Genomic DNA, 12,764 nt, shown 5'->3' with positions numbered 1-12,764 from the left:
ATTTTGATAGAAATACAAAACATCCTATTGTATTCACTTTACTCTATTTGCATGGATTTTGCAAGCTGCTCGTAAATACAACAAAAAACTTTTTGATGGCCAACTGTATAATGGTCCAACTTATTTAAAATACATAAGGCAAAATTCCAGAGAGTGTTTGTACGTTGAAAGGTGTGGGTGAGGGTGGAGGTGGGTGACAGAAGAACTATTAGTTGCTCAACATGAGAAAGACAGAAATGGGAAATATGAGATGACAAAACCTTTTGTTCTAATTATAAAAGGGGGAAAAAGATACAAACTGATTCAGTCATTTGATAAATGTAGTAGAATAAGAGGTAACATAATATCTTCAGTAAGAAATTATACAGGATACTAAAGCTTCAAAAAAAAAAAGGAATACAACAGGATTCAGGATTGAGACATGAATCTTCTTAAATGATACAAGATTCAAGTCATCTCACTTGAAATCTTGAGTTTACCAATAATTGGTATAGAAGAAAGAGAAGAGAAAAAGAAAAACGACAAAAAGAAGATATATACATTGTATACCTTAAATACACAGCTTTTTAACGACTAAAATGCATCTTTAGAAGAAAGAAAAATCAATTAACTAAATTAAACTTGGGAATTAATACAACTGCTCTATCTATCCTCATCTAATCTGAGTGGATGGGCATGCTACCTTTCCAGCTGCCGAGAAAGGTGCTTATTGTGCAGATGTTTTGAAGCAATATTGTGAAACTGTGAGGAGCCCATTGACTGTTCCTGCAGATAGAGAGCATATTCTCAAGAATTAAATTCCATTTGAAGTAAAAAACCAATAATCCCAATATAAATGCATACCATATCTTGCAGATTGTCCTGCACGTCAAAACACCCGTGTATGTCTGGTGCTTTGAAACTAAGCTGTCCGTGCAACTGCAAAAACCCAATCCAAGACATACTACTTTATAAGCATTCTATAAACAAAATTAAATTAAAGGATGAAAAGGATAATCAAATCCAGTACCAGTCCTTGCATGCTCTGTTGGGTCCCATATTGACCAACACGTGTTGCTACTGAATGCAACTGTCTCTGACAAAATGAAGACAATTGGTCAGAATCATATGCATCTTGCTCCTGAAATATCAGGCCAAATTATCAAGGTTGAGTTGCAGCATACCAGCTCCTGGATGCCCTGTTGATTGCTATAATAATCATCGCGTATAGGAGAATTTGGGTTCAACTGCCCCTGTAATGAGTATAAAATGCACCTCGTAAAAATGATCATCAATTAGAAGATTAAAAGCAAGTATGAAGACTATGCCATACCACAGCATGTATACTCTGTTGAGCATCAAAATATCCTTCAAGCGTAGAAGCTCTAGAACTCAGATCCTACAAAAATGTCAAAAAAGCCACTTGAGAAACATCATAATTGCCCATGGACAATACTGTAATAGTTCTATAAATCCTCTTGAATTATCTTAGGTGATACATGATATTTCATACCACCCCTTGCATGTCCTGTTGAGATACATAACAATTATCCAAGTTGTGTGCTCTTGAGTTCATCTGCTCCTGCACTAGTAAAACCCATAATGAAGTGCTTGCCATCATAAAGGTTATCTTGCAAATAACATATTTTTCTAAGATGAGTATGAAATTCAGAATTAATATGGGACAAACCATCTGCGGGCAGTTCTCTTGCATCCCAATAGTTCTTCCATCTAGCTCACAACGTCCCTAAAATACATATAGAATCTATTTTAAGATGCCTCACTGCATATGGCTTAGGAAATTTGTAACACTTGCATGTCAATCATTAAGCCTTAACTAACCTTTCTTTTGTGATATGTTTTCTTTTTTTTGGATGATTTAGGCATGCTGTTGTTGTGATTCTCTTCTTCGATGTCAAGGAAACCATGAATTGCCATTGTGTTAGGCTCTGAAATACTCCTAACAGAATTGTTCACATCCACACAATGATTCAATACTTCCTCTAATGCTTGAAATGCTATATTATAAGTCTCTTCCGATAAAGACCCTTCTTCAACCAATCTAGTGGCATTTTTGCAAAGATCATTGAAACGTTGTACCCTGTAATGAAGGCCATTTGATATGTGACTAATTGTTTGCCTGACTTTTGCATCTTTTGTCCAGCGTTTCAAAATATAGCGGGATGGGATGTTAGTAACACCAGAAATTTGAAGAACAAGTAGTGTATGTCTACAAAGAAAACCCCTATATTCAAACGAACGACATAAACAACATATATTTAACTCTGCTTCATTCCAAGCTACAATGAAATTCTTTCGTTCTTCAAAGTCATCAACTCGGAATATCACAGTTCCTTTATCTTCCCTTTCCTTTTGCAGATGACATGAAACTACTCCAAGAACCTCAACCTGAAACTTCTTAAATATTGCATCAGTATAAACTCTTGACATTTGTTTCTCAAAAGGTGAGAGAGATCTTAATGCAGGTTGTTTGTAGCGTGTTTCAAAATCAGCTTCAGTTTCCATTTTATATCTGTCTTCAAGAAATGTTTTATACTGCTCAATAAACTCCTTGAATGCAGTTTCCCTACATATGTACTTATCAAAGAACGAGGGTACGCTTTCAGATCTCTCAGCTGTAGACAGTCCAGCTAAAAAGGAATCTTGCATGAAAGCTGGCACCCACTTATTACGATCTTCATACAATGAGTGGAACCATTCATCCTCCTTCAGTTCAAATTTATCAGCCATTTTCCACCATCTCCTTTCAAAATGTTCGTCAGTCCAAGACTGGTAAATGCATTTGTTAAATTTTTCCATAAAGTTTTCATTTACATTTACAATACCACCCAATTTTTCAGGAATCCTCCTCAATATATGCCATAGACAAAAACAATGGTGTGTATTAGGAAAAGCATCTGCAACAGCTTCTTTCAAGAACTCATCTTGATCAGTGATTATTACTCTTGGAGCTTGGCTACCTACTGCTTTAAGCCATGTCTGCATTAACCATACAAAAGTTGATGTAGTCCCCTCACCAATCAATGCACATCCCAGCAAAATGTACTGGAAGTGATGATTAACTCCAATGATAGGAACAAAAGGAACTTTATATTTATTTTTAACATAAAAAGTATCAAAGAAAACTACATCACAGAAATTGTTAAAATCAAGCCTACCCTTTGCATCAACCCAGAACACACTTCTTAAAAGCTTTTCATGGTCCAAGTCTATTGCATAAAAGAAGTTGGGATTTGAATCCTGCATGTGCATGAAATTTTCAAGCATCACTTGCACATCTCCCTCATCTAAAGCCAGTTGCAGACCCTTCTTTTGACAAGCAACAATACCTGATTGCTTGTTATGTCCCCTGATAGAATTATAAAAATCATATGGACAAATCTCATGGTTATGCTCCTTGATAAAACTATGCACAACCCATTTCCCATCAGATGTCCTCTTCATATGCATGCCTGCCTTGCAGTCTGTCTTTATACATGGCCGTGGTTGCACAGATGTGCTAGAGGCACGCTTGCTTCCAAATCTTGAACACGCAATTTTTATATCAATAAATTTTCCTGACTTTTTTGAGCGCCGACTAGCTTTTATGGTGATGCCAAATCCCACAGACCGAGCATATTCTCTGTAGAAAGAATATGCTGCCTCCTTTGACTCAAATTCTAATCCATTATGGGGCTCATGAATGGCCCCTTTATCAACATTCAGCACAATGGTGTCAACATCAACCTCATTACAAACACCGATAACACTTTCATTTGAATTTGGTCCATTTACTTCCTCAACTTGTTCACTCGTTGTAGGAGAATTTAAAACCTCTTCCTCAACATGTATTCCATCTGCACTAACCACATCATCGACATTTGAATTTGATCCAATCTCTAATTTCTCATGTTCGCATGAAGGCAGTTCAAGATTTATCTCCATGGTAAAATATGGTTTATTCAACAGAAAATGTCATTTTAAAAAATTACCTGAAAGGACATAAACTAGGTATTAGTTGACAGCCAAATGAAGATTTAATATGAAAAAATACAGTTATATAATTTAGAGAGAAACAATCATATTTACCAACAAGATATCATCATCTAGAAAAATAACAATATAGATCTTGATCTATATTGGTAATTATGCAGCTTACGCCCATGTTTTAAATTTTTTTTTTTAAAAAAATGAGAAACTTTTACACTTTGCTAGCAAATATAAACACAACTTAGACATGCAACAAATAAGAAATTTTAAATTTTTTATGTCACTAGGCTAAAAAGATACTTGTTCAACCCAAAAACAGTATCAGAATTTATAAGACCAGTAGCCACAGCTGTCAAGGCCAAATACTAACTTGCTTCCCCTATACAAAGAACAATCCATTGGCAGGCCTAGCAGGTGAAGTCTAAGAAAAAAGAAACCAGTCTCTCGCATCATGTCAAAGCATCCACCTCAAAAGCTTAAGCTAGTAGGTGGTACATAAACCCATAACCAAGTTCATGAGCAACCTATGTGGGATCATTCCCCCAAAACCCCCACATGCATCAGGATGATTATATCGATGAAATCATCAATGCATGTATCAACTTGTAAAGGGAGTTTACTGTTGAAGAACAAATAAAGAGGGCCCTTGGTTCATAACTCAAAATGCCTAATTCAACAAAGGAGTGAATGAGATTGATTGCCTCATGTGCCAAGGAATGATTAGGACATAGCCATCTGAGCTACTCTCCCCACCCCCAGCCCCGTTTTCTCTGATCAGGGTTAAACCTCGCCATTAGCACAAGGAAACTCAACAGATCCTTTGCACCAACCATAAATAACTCCTTTGTCATCCTTCTAACCAAGGTTATCATTTCTGAAAAATTAAAAACCAGTGTGTTTCTTGATTTGCATCGATGACTCTCGAAAACTTGTTAATATGCACAAAACAAAACAAATAAGCAAACCTTGCTCATTCAAATTCACCCCAATAGACAGACTACTGTTCCCAGAGTGAACTCTCTAGAACTCCCTAAACACTCTCCATGTGATTCTTGGAAAGGATGACAAAAAGAAACCAAATATGCTAGAACTGATAACAGAGTGACCTTTTCCAATTTCTCTTTTTTGAAGCAATTATAAACAAGTTTGATTCAAAGCACAAAAACAAGAAAAACAAGCCCAAACACAAAATCAGCATTAACAATATTACACCAGAAAAATCTACATGCATGCACAAAACCTACACTGAAGAATCCCATTCCCGACAAAGAACATCCTCAGTAAGATGATCCATTGGAAAATATAAAATTCGAATGATGCAAAAAAAAAAAAAAAAAATTACAGCAAGTTGAAGAGCCCCTGAAGAGAAATATAAAAGAAAACTAAAGGAATTGAGAGTGAAAGTGCTTACAAAATTGTTTCAAATCTCAGCACCCAGAAATAATCTCCACTCAAATCAGCTTTTCAATTCCTAAAGACCCAAAAAGATGATAATTTTACTTCACGCTCACCATTTCTCTTCCCCCATTTTCCAGAACAAGCTCAAAGAGAGAGGACGAGAAATCAAATTCACCAAAACAAGCGCAACAAGAGAAAATCGAAGAAATTCAAACTGTGCGCGCCCCAAACTCTACGAAATGAGCGAGTTTTTAGAAGAAATCTGAAGTCTGAACTCCGATTACTGAATCGTAACTGTGAAGTTTTTTTGTTTTGTAACTGGATTTCGTAATGGGCTCATGGGTCGGGTTCATTCGGATCCTATTCTTATTCCGTTTCGCAATGGCAGGAGAGAAAAAAAATAAAGGAACAAAAGTTACAAAACAAAATAAATAGCAGAGGAAAGTAAAAGAAGATACCACAAAAGAGGAAAAGCATCTCTCCATTTCAAATTCCCTATGTTAATAACATAAGTCAATTTCGAATTAACTCACTTAACTTATGTGTGATCCACATAACTTGTATAAATTAAATTAGACGTTTTTTTTTTTTTCTTTTTCTTTTCTTTCAATTAAAGAACAAAACCCTAAAAGGCCAAAATTATTATTATTTTTCATTTAAATTTATAGGTCAAAACGGGTAATATTTGGGTTTACCCAACACAGCCTGTTTTAAATAGGTTATATTGATTGAATCGGGTCAAGTCAACCCAGCATGACCTATTTATTAAAAGAGTTATGCGAGTTGTGTTGGATCATTGACTTATTTAAATGGTTTGTCATTCGTATCAAGGTTGAAGAGTAATTTGTTTAACTAAATGAATCGTGTTCAGCTTTACTCATATCGGGTTGACCCATGAGTCAACCGGTGAATTCAACGCACTAACATGAATTACCAACCTTAATTTTAATTTTTTTTTTTTTTTTGAAAAAGTGTTCTTAAAAAGATATGGTGAAAACAATTTTAAATGTTTTTGTAAGTGTTTTGTGTTTTCTATTATTTGATAATATTTTTGTTTTGAAAAGGGAAAATAAAAGGGAGAAGGAAAAAGCTTTTATAAATTGCATATTTTATTAAAAGATGAGGAGGTAAATGACCATGTTGCATTAAATAATAATGAAGTGAAATATGTGCTTCCCTTTTACACGACACGAGGCATGTTGGGTAAAAGTAAAGCGTAAATGGTAAATAAGAGGGAGAGATTTACTTTTAAAAATAAATAAATAAAAAGAGAGAAAAAAAAAAAGGAACGATCCATTCCTTTGTTGAAACGAAATTAGCGAATTTGACAAGTCCGCGTGGCATTATGTTTGAGTAACCAGTAAGTATGCCTTTTGGCTTTTAGTTGAAAACCAACTAGTCCCACATCGTTCGCTCACAGCGAAGAAGATGACGATATAGTATGAAGCAGAGCAGAAGACAGTGTCCTTCGGGACATCCGATAAAATTGGAACGATACAGAGAAGATTAGCATGGCCCCTGCGCAAGGATGACACGCATAAATCGAGAAATGGTCCAAATTTTTTTTTCTTCCGCTGCGATCAAAGATCTGATCTTGAAAATTTGTGTTTCTATGGCTTCTTCCTCTGTCTTCTTCCTTCTTCTACACTTTCTGTCTCTTTCATACGTTTTGGGTGTTGCTCAAACAGTAAAGGTGAGATTTTGCTCGTATAGTCAAATCTTCTCAAATTGAATTGAGTTTTTGTATTCTTCAATTGGGTTTACTTTTGTATTTCGTTTGGTTCAGAGGTGTGAATGTGTGATAGTAATTCGTGGATATAGACTTTTGAACAGATTGATATTTGGTGCAACTTTGAGTCTTGGTGGTTGATATTCTATTAGAATTGAAGGTGCTGGAGATTTTTGGATGTGCCAAGAGGGGTTATTCTTCAATCCACTTTTTGTTTAATCGGCAAGAGAGGTATTGCCTACATTTACCCTTCTTTTTTTTTCCATTTTCAGAAGAAGAAGATAAAAATAGTTGTTGTGGGTGTGTGTGAATCTTCTTCTTTGCTGCCTTTGAGATTAGCTACTTGCATTTTAGATGATATGCTTCAATGAATGTGCACATAATGTATTGCTGAAACATAATGGATTACAAGTCCACTCCCTTGTCCTCTTCGGTAACCAAGTTAATAGCCACTTAGTCCCATCTCGGCCAGTTACAAGAAAACAAATAACTTTATAACTGGAAACAGAGCATAGTAAAGTTATTATCTCTATTAGGGATATGGGATATGTCCCACCACAATCTATCCTTAATAGGGATGTTTTAGAAAAATTTTGAAAACTTTCATCCAACAATTTATAAGGCTTTTGAGCACAAATTATTTTTGGTTTTTATTGATTGGCATTTTTATTCATTTTTCATTTTTTTTAATATATATATATATAAGACTCGATATAATTGAGTGATTACAAAGTTTATTAGATTTTGTGTAGCTTAATTGTACAATAATAGAATTCTCATTTGATTTGATAAAATGTACATGGAGAGGCTGGCAGTCGTATTTAGAATATGGGTTTATAAGATGAAAACTTTAAAATAATTTTTTCTATAAAAATGTACATGGAAGCATAGTAGAATTATTAAAATTATTAAGATAATTTTTTTTTTTTTTTTTTTTTTTTTTTTTGGACGGAGAACCATGCAAAGCGCCCTCTCCACACCGATTGTGTAAAACTTTGACTTTGCCGGCAAAACCAATGTTCTTACTACTTAAGCCAACTCCTTAGGTTGATAGGACACAGTTTTATTCCGCCATTATTGCTCTCATGGAAGCCATGAGAGCTTGTCAAACCAACTCTTGAATCCATTTATATTTATTCGTGTATACGGTTCTAGGGTTCTTGAATCTGCATGCTCTTGTTGATCTTGTTTTTGAAGGCCCATCATATGGGTTTTATCCATTTTTTAGGGTTTAGATTCTGCATGCTCGTGTAGAAACCACATATGATCAGAGCAGTGTCATCTTTTAAAGTGATACATAGGCCAAGCATGCAGTCGTAATTTTGAAATAGCTAGCTTCCATGAGAGCGATAATGGCGGAATAAAACTGGGTCCTATCAACCTTAAGGAGTTGGCTTAAGTGGTAAGAACATTAGTTTTGCCAGCGGAGCCAAAGTTTTACAAAATCTGGGTGGAGATTTTGCCAAAAATCCTTTCTTGACTTAAAAATTAAACTTTTGCCAAACAACTTTTTTTACTTAAAAACTTTATTTCTCAAATACAATCATAAAAAAGCTCTAAAACTATTAATCACAAGGATACATTGAATGTTTTTTTTCCAATGTGATTACAGTCATATTTGTATCCGTTTGTTGTCAGGTTTGCTATTACCTTAAAAACTTTGGACTCTTGCTCATGGAAGTAGTCTTAGTTGGCTATGTTAGAATAAATTAGGGATTTTAATTTCGAAGATTTGTTGTAATTGATTGTAATCTTCTATAATTATATTTGATGGTATGTTAGAATTAGGGGTGGCAATTTGTGTTTACGTATCAAATCAGGTTGTGTAAGGGCATGGGTATAAGACTATATAGGTCAACCATAATCTAACCAATTTAATTAAACAGATCAAACCCCTCAAGATCTCAACCCTAATCTTCTAATTTTGTATTGGATTCATGTCGAGTTCACAGATTATGTCAAAAATTGGTAATCATTATGTTGCGTGTCAAGTTCTCAGTTCTGGTCATGTCGACGCATAAGTATAAGGGTCAATTTGGGTTTGCGATTTCAAAAAATGGGATTTAAACATATACAATTTGAAAACATGATTTTTAAAAACTTAATTAAATATTTGGCAAAATCGTAACAATTTTAGCCTTTTAAAATTGTGCATTTTCAAAAAGCACCTCCTTACCTGTGAATTCTACATTTTTAAATTGCAATTTTTTAAAAACGCAATTCCAAACAATCAATTTTCTGCAATTTAGTTTAAAATCACATTTTTTATCTATGAAATCACAATGTCAAACGCATCCTAAGATTATATATGTCAACTATAATCCGAACTCTTTAATTTTATATTAAGTTCATATCGGATTCGCGAGTCATGTCAAAAATTGTCAAATCTCCTAATATATTCCAGCAAACTACTTAAATTTGACCATTTATATTTTAATTGAGTAGATTTGATTTTTCTCATGAAATTTCTTTTGCTTCTGTCTGGTTCATTGTATTGGCAAGTTGCAACAAAGGGATGTTAGGTAAACTTTTTTATGAACATTTATGAAGAAAGAGTAGGTAAATTCTATGCACAAGTTTTATCCATTCTATGCAATTCTATGCGAGATGGGTTTTTTTCTTTTGCAAATTTTTTATACGATTGATGGGTTGCATTTAATTTTGGGTTAAATGCGTTTTTGGTAATTGGGTTTTAACGCCTTTATTTATTTTTTTACTTATGTTTCGTTTTGTATTATTGATGGACTGGTACCTTTGTTATTGGTAAATTCGGAGTTAGTAGCTCTATCTGAGTAATGTTAGAAATCACTCTTATGTTCTTTTTGTGTCACTCAAAAAATGATATGGCTTCTAAAATTACCATTGGCCTTCTGATTTATTATTATTGAATTTTGATCAAATGATAATTTTAAAAGTCACCTCATTCTTAGAGTGACACAATAGTAACTTCTAGAATTACTCATTTACATCTACATTCCGTCAATGAAACTAATGGATTTTCATATCAAATCAATCACAGTGTGCTACGTGTCACATACGACATAACCCAACAAAAAACTAAAAACAAAAAATAGAAAATTTTGAAAATGAATAAAAAAAGACCTAATTAAAATAATCTTGGGGTCAATAAAGAATATAATCTCCATTTTTTAGTGTAAGAGTCTAATTAGCATTCTAGTTTTTTAGTTTAATTGTTATTCTCCTACTGCAAAATATTATCTTTGAAACTTGTATTTGTCAAAAGTTCTCTTTTGTTATAGTCTATAATGATATATAAGTAGAATAAATATCATTGAATCATTGCTAAATAATTAGATTTTGTGTAGCTTAATTAGATTTGATAAAATATAATTGGAGAGGGTGGCAACCGTATTTAGAAAATGGGTTCGTAAAAGATGAAAACTTTCAAATACATGTTGAAGTCCACTCCCTTGTCGTCTTCGGAAACCACGCTAATAGCGACCTAGTACCACCATGGCCAATTACAAGAAAACAAATGACTTTATTAGGGGAAACAGGCACAATAAGGCTATCGCCTCTATTGGGGATATGGTATATATGTCTCACCCCACTCTTTCTTTAATGGGGGCGTTTTAGAAAAATTTCAAAAACTTTCTTCCCTTAATTTATCAGGCTTTGATGGATTGGAGGCTGGCAACCCTATTTAGAATATAGGTTTATAAGATGAAAACTTTAAAATAATTCTTCTCCATAAATTGTACATGGAAGCAGAATAGAATTATTAATTTTTTTTTTTTTTTTTTTTTTTTAAATGACAGAGAATCTCTTTGGCAAATCTCGACCCATGCAAAGCGCCCTTTCCATATAGATTGTGTACAACTTCGGCTTTGCCCTGCAAAACCAAAGTTCTTACCACTTAAGCTCCTTAGGGTTGATAGGACCCAGTTTTATTTGGGTCTTTTGCAATCTAAGAACTTACTAATATGAGAAATTCTAAGTTTATCAAATTTTTTTCTCAAAAGTTGGTTCTCAAATGATGTGTCGTCATCCATGAGGTGGTGACAAATTTTTCAAAATAATAGATGTCATAAGGTGGCAACTCATTACTTAAGAACCAACTTTTAAGAAGAAAATTTGGTGCTGCTCACCATGTATAAAAATATATTGCACTATTCTTTGCACAACATGTATATGTTGCGCATTGTGCGTTGTCAAGGTTAACTGCACCGGCCATTACACTTTTTTTTTTTTTGGCAGGGGGGGTTAAATGTGTTTTTGGTAATTGGGTTTTAATGCCTTTATTTATTTATTTATTTATTTTTACCTAGGCTTCGTTTTGTATCATAGATGGCCTGGTACCTTTGTTATTGACAAATACGGAGTTAGTACCTCCATCTACGTTCTGTCAATGAAACTAACGAATTTTCATGTCAAACCAATCACAATGTGCTACATATCACATGACCCAATAAAAAACTAAAAATAAAAAATAGAAAACTTTGAAAATGAATAAAGAAATAAAAAAAGAAGACATAATTCAAATAATCTTGGAGTCAATAAAGAATATAATATCCATTTATTAGTGTAAGAGTCTAATTTTCATTCTAGTTTTGTAGTTTAATTGTTATTCTCCTACTGCAAAAAATTATCTTCAAAACTTGTATTTGTCAAAAGGTATAGGTTTCTTTTAGGTCTAAGTTCTCTTTATATTGCGTGTCAGACTTGGGTTATGTCGAGGCATGAGTATAAGAGTTCGTCTGGGTTTGCGATTTCAAAAAATGTAATTTAAAAATAGCGATGTTAAAATATACGATTTGAAAACGTACTTTTTTAAAAACTCAGTTAAGCATTTGACAAAATTGCAGTTTAGCCTTTTAAAATTATGCGTTTTCAAAAAAGCACATCCTTACCGGCGATTTGATAATGAAAATTTTCTATGTTTTCAAATCGCAATTTTTTAATAACACAATCTCAAACAATCAATTTTTTGCGATTTAGTTTAAAATCGCACTTTTTATCTATGAAATCGCAATGTTAAACGCATCTTAAGACTATATATATCAACCATAATCTGACTCATTTAATTAAACGGATCATACTCATCAACCTTAACCCTTTAATTTTATGTTAGGTTCATATCGGATTTACAGGTTGTGTTAAAAGTTATTAGCTTTAGTTAGAATGTATTAGGGAATTTGATTCCAGAAATTTGTTGTAATTGATTGTAATCTCCTATAATTAAATCCCCCTAATATATTCTAGCAAACTAAATTGAGTAGATTTGTTTTTTCTCATGAAATTTCTTTTGCTTCTGGCTGGTTCATTGTAGTGGCAACAAAGGGAACAAAGGCTTCACCTATGCACCTCGCCAAAAGTTGTTCATGTGCCCACCCTTTGGATCATCGTCTTCATCATGATCACTACCCTAGTTTTCTTTATACTTAGTATTATGATTATTACTATTATAATAGCATTTTTTAACAACAAAATCTCAAACAATCAAGTTTTTGCGATTTAGTTTAAAATCGCATTTTTTATCTATGAAATCGCAATACCAAACGCATTCTAAGACTATATATGTCAACTATAGTATGACATATTTAATTAAATAGGTTATACTCCTTAACTTTAACTCAGCTCACGGAGCATTGTTGTTAGTGATCTATGCCTGACATTATATCCTATTGGGTAATTGATCATAGCACAA

The 12,764-nt window shown here is 33.5% G+C and overlaps 2 protein-coding genes and 1 non-coding gene across 8 annotated transcripts; 2 read left to right on the top strand and 1 right to left on the bottom strand.

Annotated features, from left to right (window-relative positions):
• Positions 1-290: 290 nt before the first annotated feature.
• LOC132180875 (protein FAR1-RELATED SEQUENCE 2-like) lies at positions 291-5,690 on the bottom strand. 2 transcript variants are annotated; one of them, XM_059593859.1, is made up of 9 exons: positions 5,381-5,687; positions 1,822-3,971; positions 1,670-1,726; positions 1,493-1,561; positions 1,313-1,378; positions 1,164-1,232; positions 1,010-1,075; positions 844-918; positions 291-765 (listed from the first exon to the last, which is right to left on the bottom strand). In XM_059593859.1, the coding sequence occupies exons 2-9, from the start codon at positions 3,922-3,924 to the stop codon at positions 679-681; spliced, it is 2,592 nt and encodes an 863-aa protein (XP_059449842.1). In that variant the 5' UTR covers positions 3,925-3,971; positions 5,381-5,687; the 3' UTR covers positions 291-678. The 2 variants fall into 2 exon arrangements, 1 of the variants encoding a protein (XP_059449842.1); XR_009440209.1 differs by lacking the exons at positions 291-765; positions 844-918; positions 1,010-1,075; positions 1,164-1,232 and having other exon boundaries at positions 1,354-1,378; positions 1,493-1,566; positions 5,381-5,690.
• A 1,086-nt stretch (positions 5,691-6,776) lies between these two features.
• On the top strand, positions 6,777-12,596 carry LOC132182688 (uncharacterized). 5 transcript variants are annotated; one of them, XR_009440324.1, is made up of 3 exons: positions 6,777-7,060; positions 7,201-7,327; positions 12,387-12,596. XR_009440324.1 is itself a non-coding variant. In XM_059596004.1 (3 exons), the coding sequence occupies exons 1-3, from the start codon at positions 6,896-6,898 to the stop codon at positions 12,472-12,474; spliced, it is 324 nt and encodes a 107-aa protein (XP_059451987.1). In that variant the 5' UTR covers positions 6,777-6,895; the 3' UTR covers positions 12,475-12,596. The 5 variants fall into 5 exon arrangements, 1 of the variants encoding a protein (XP_059451987.1); XR_009440322.1 differs by having other exon boundaries at positions 7,189-7,327; XR_009440323.1 differs by having other exon boundaries at positions 7,154-7,327.
• Positions 6,831-6,931, top strand: LOC132183469 (U6 spliceosomal RNA). The gene has a single exon (XR_009440433.1). It is a non-coding gene; the product is annotated as a U6 spliceosomal RNA (small nuclear RNA).
• Positions 12,597-12,764: the final 168 nt, after the last annotated feature.

Source organism: Corylus avellana, chromosome ca5, assembly GCF_901000735.1.
Source record: "Corylus avellana chromosome ca5, CavTom2PMs-1.0".
Taxonomy (NCBI): Eukaryota; Viridiplantae; Streptophyta; class Magnoliopsida; order Fagales; family Betulaceae; genus Corylus; species Corylus avellana.
The sequence above is the reverse complement of the archived record's forward strand: the minus strand, read 5'-3'. Positions and strand labels throughout refer to the sequence as shown.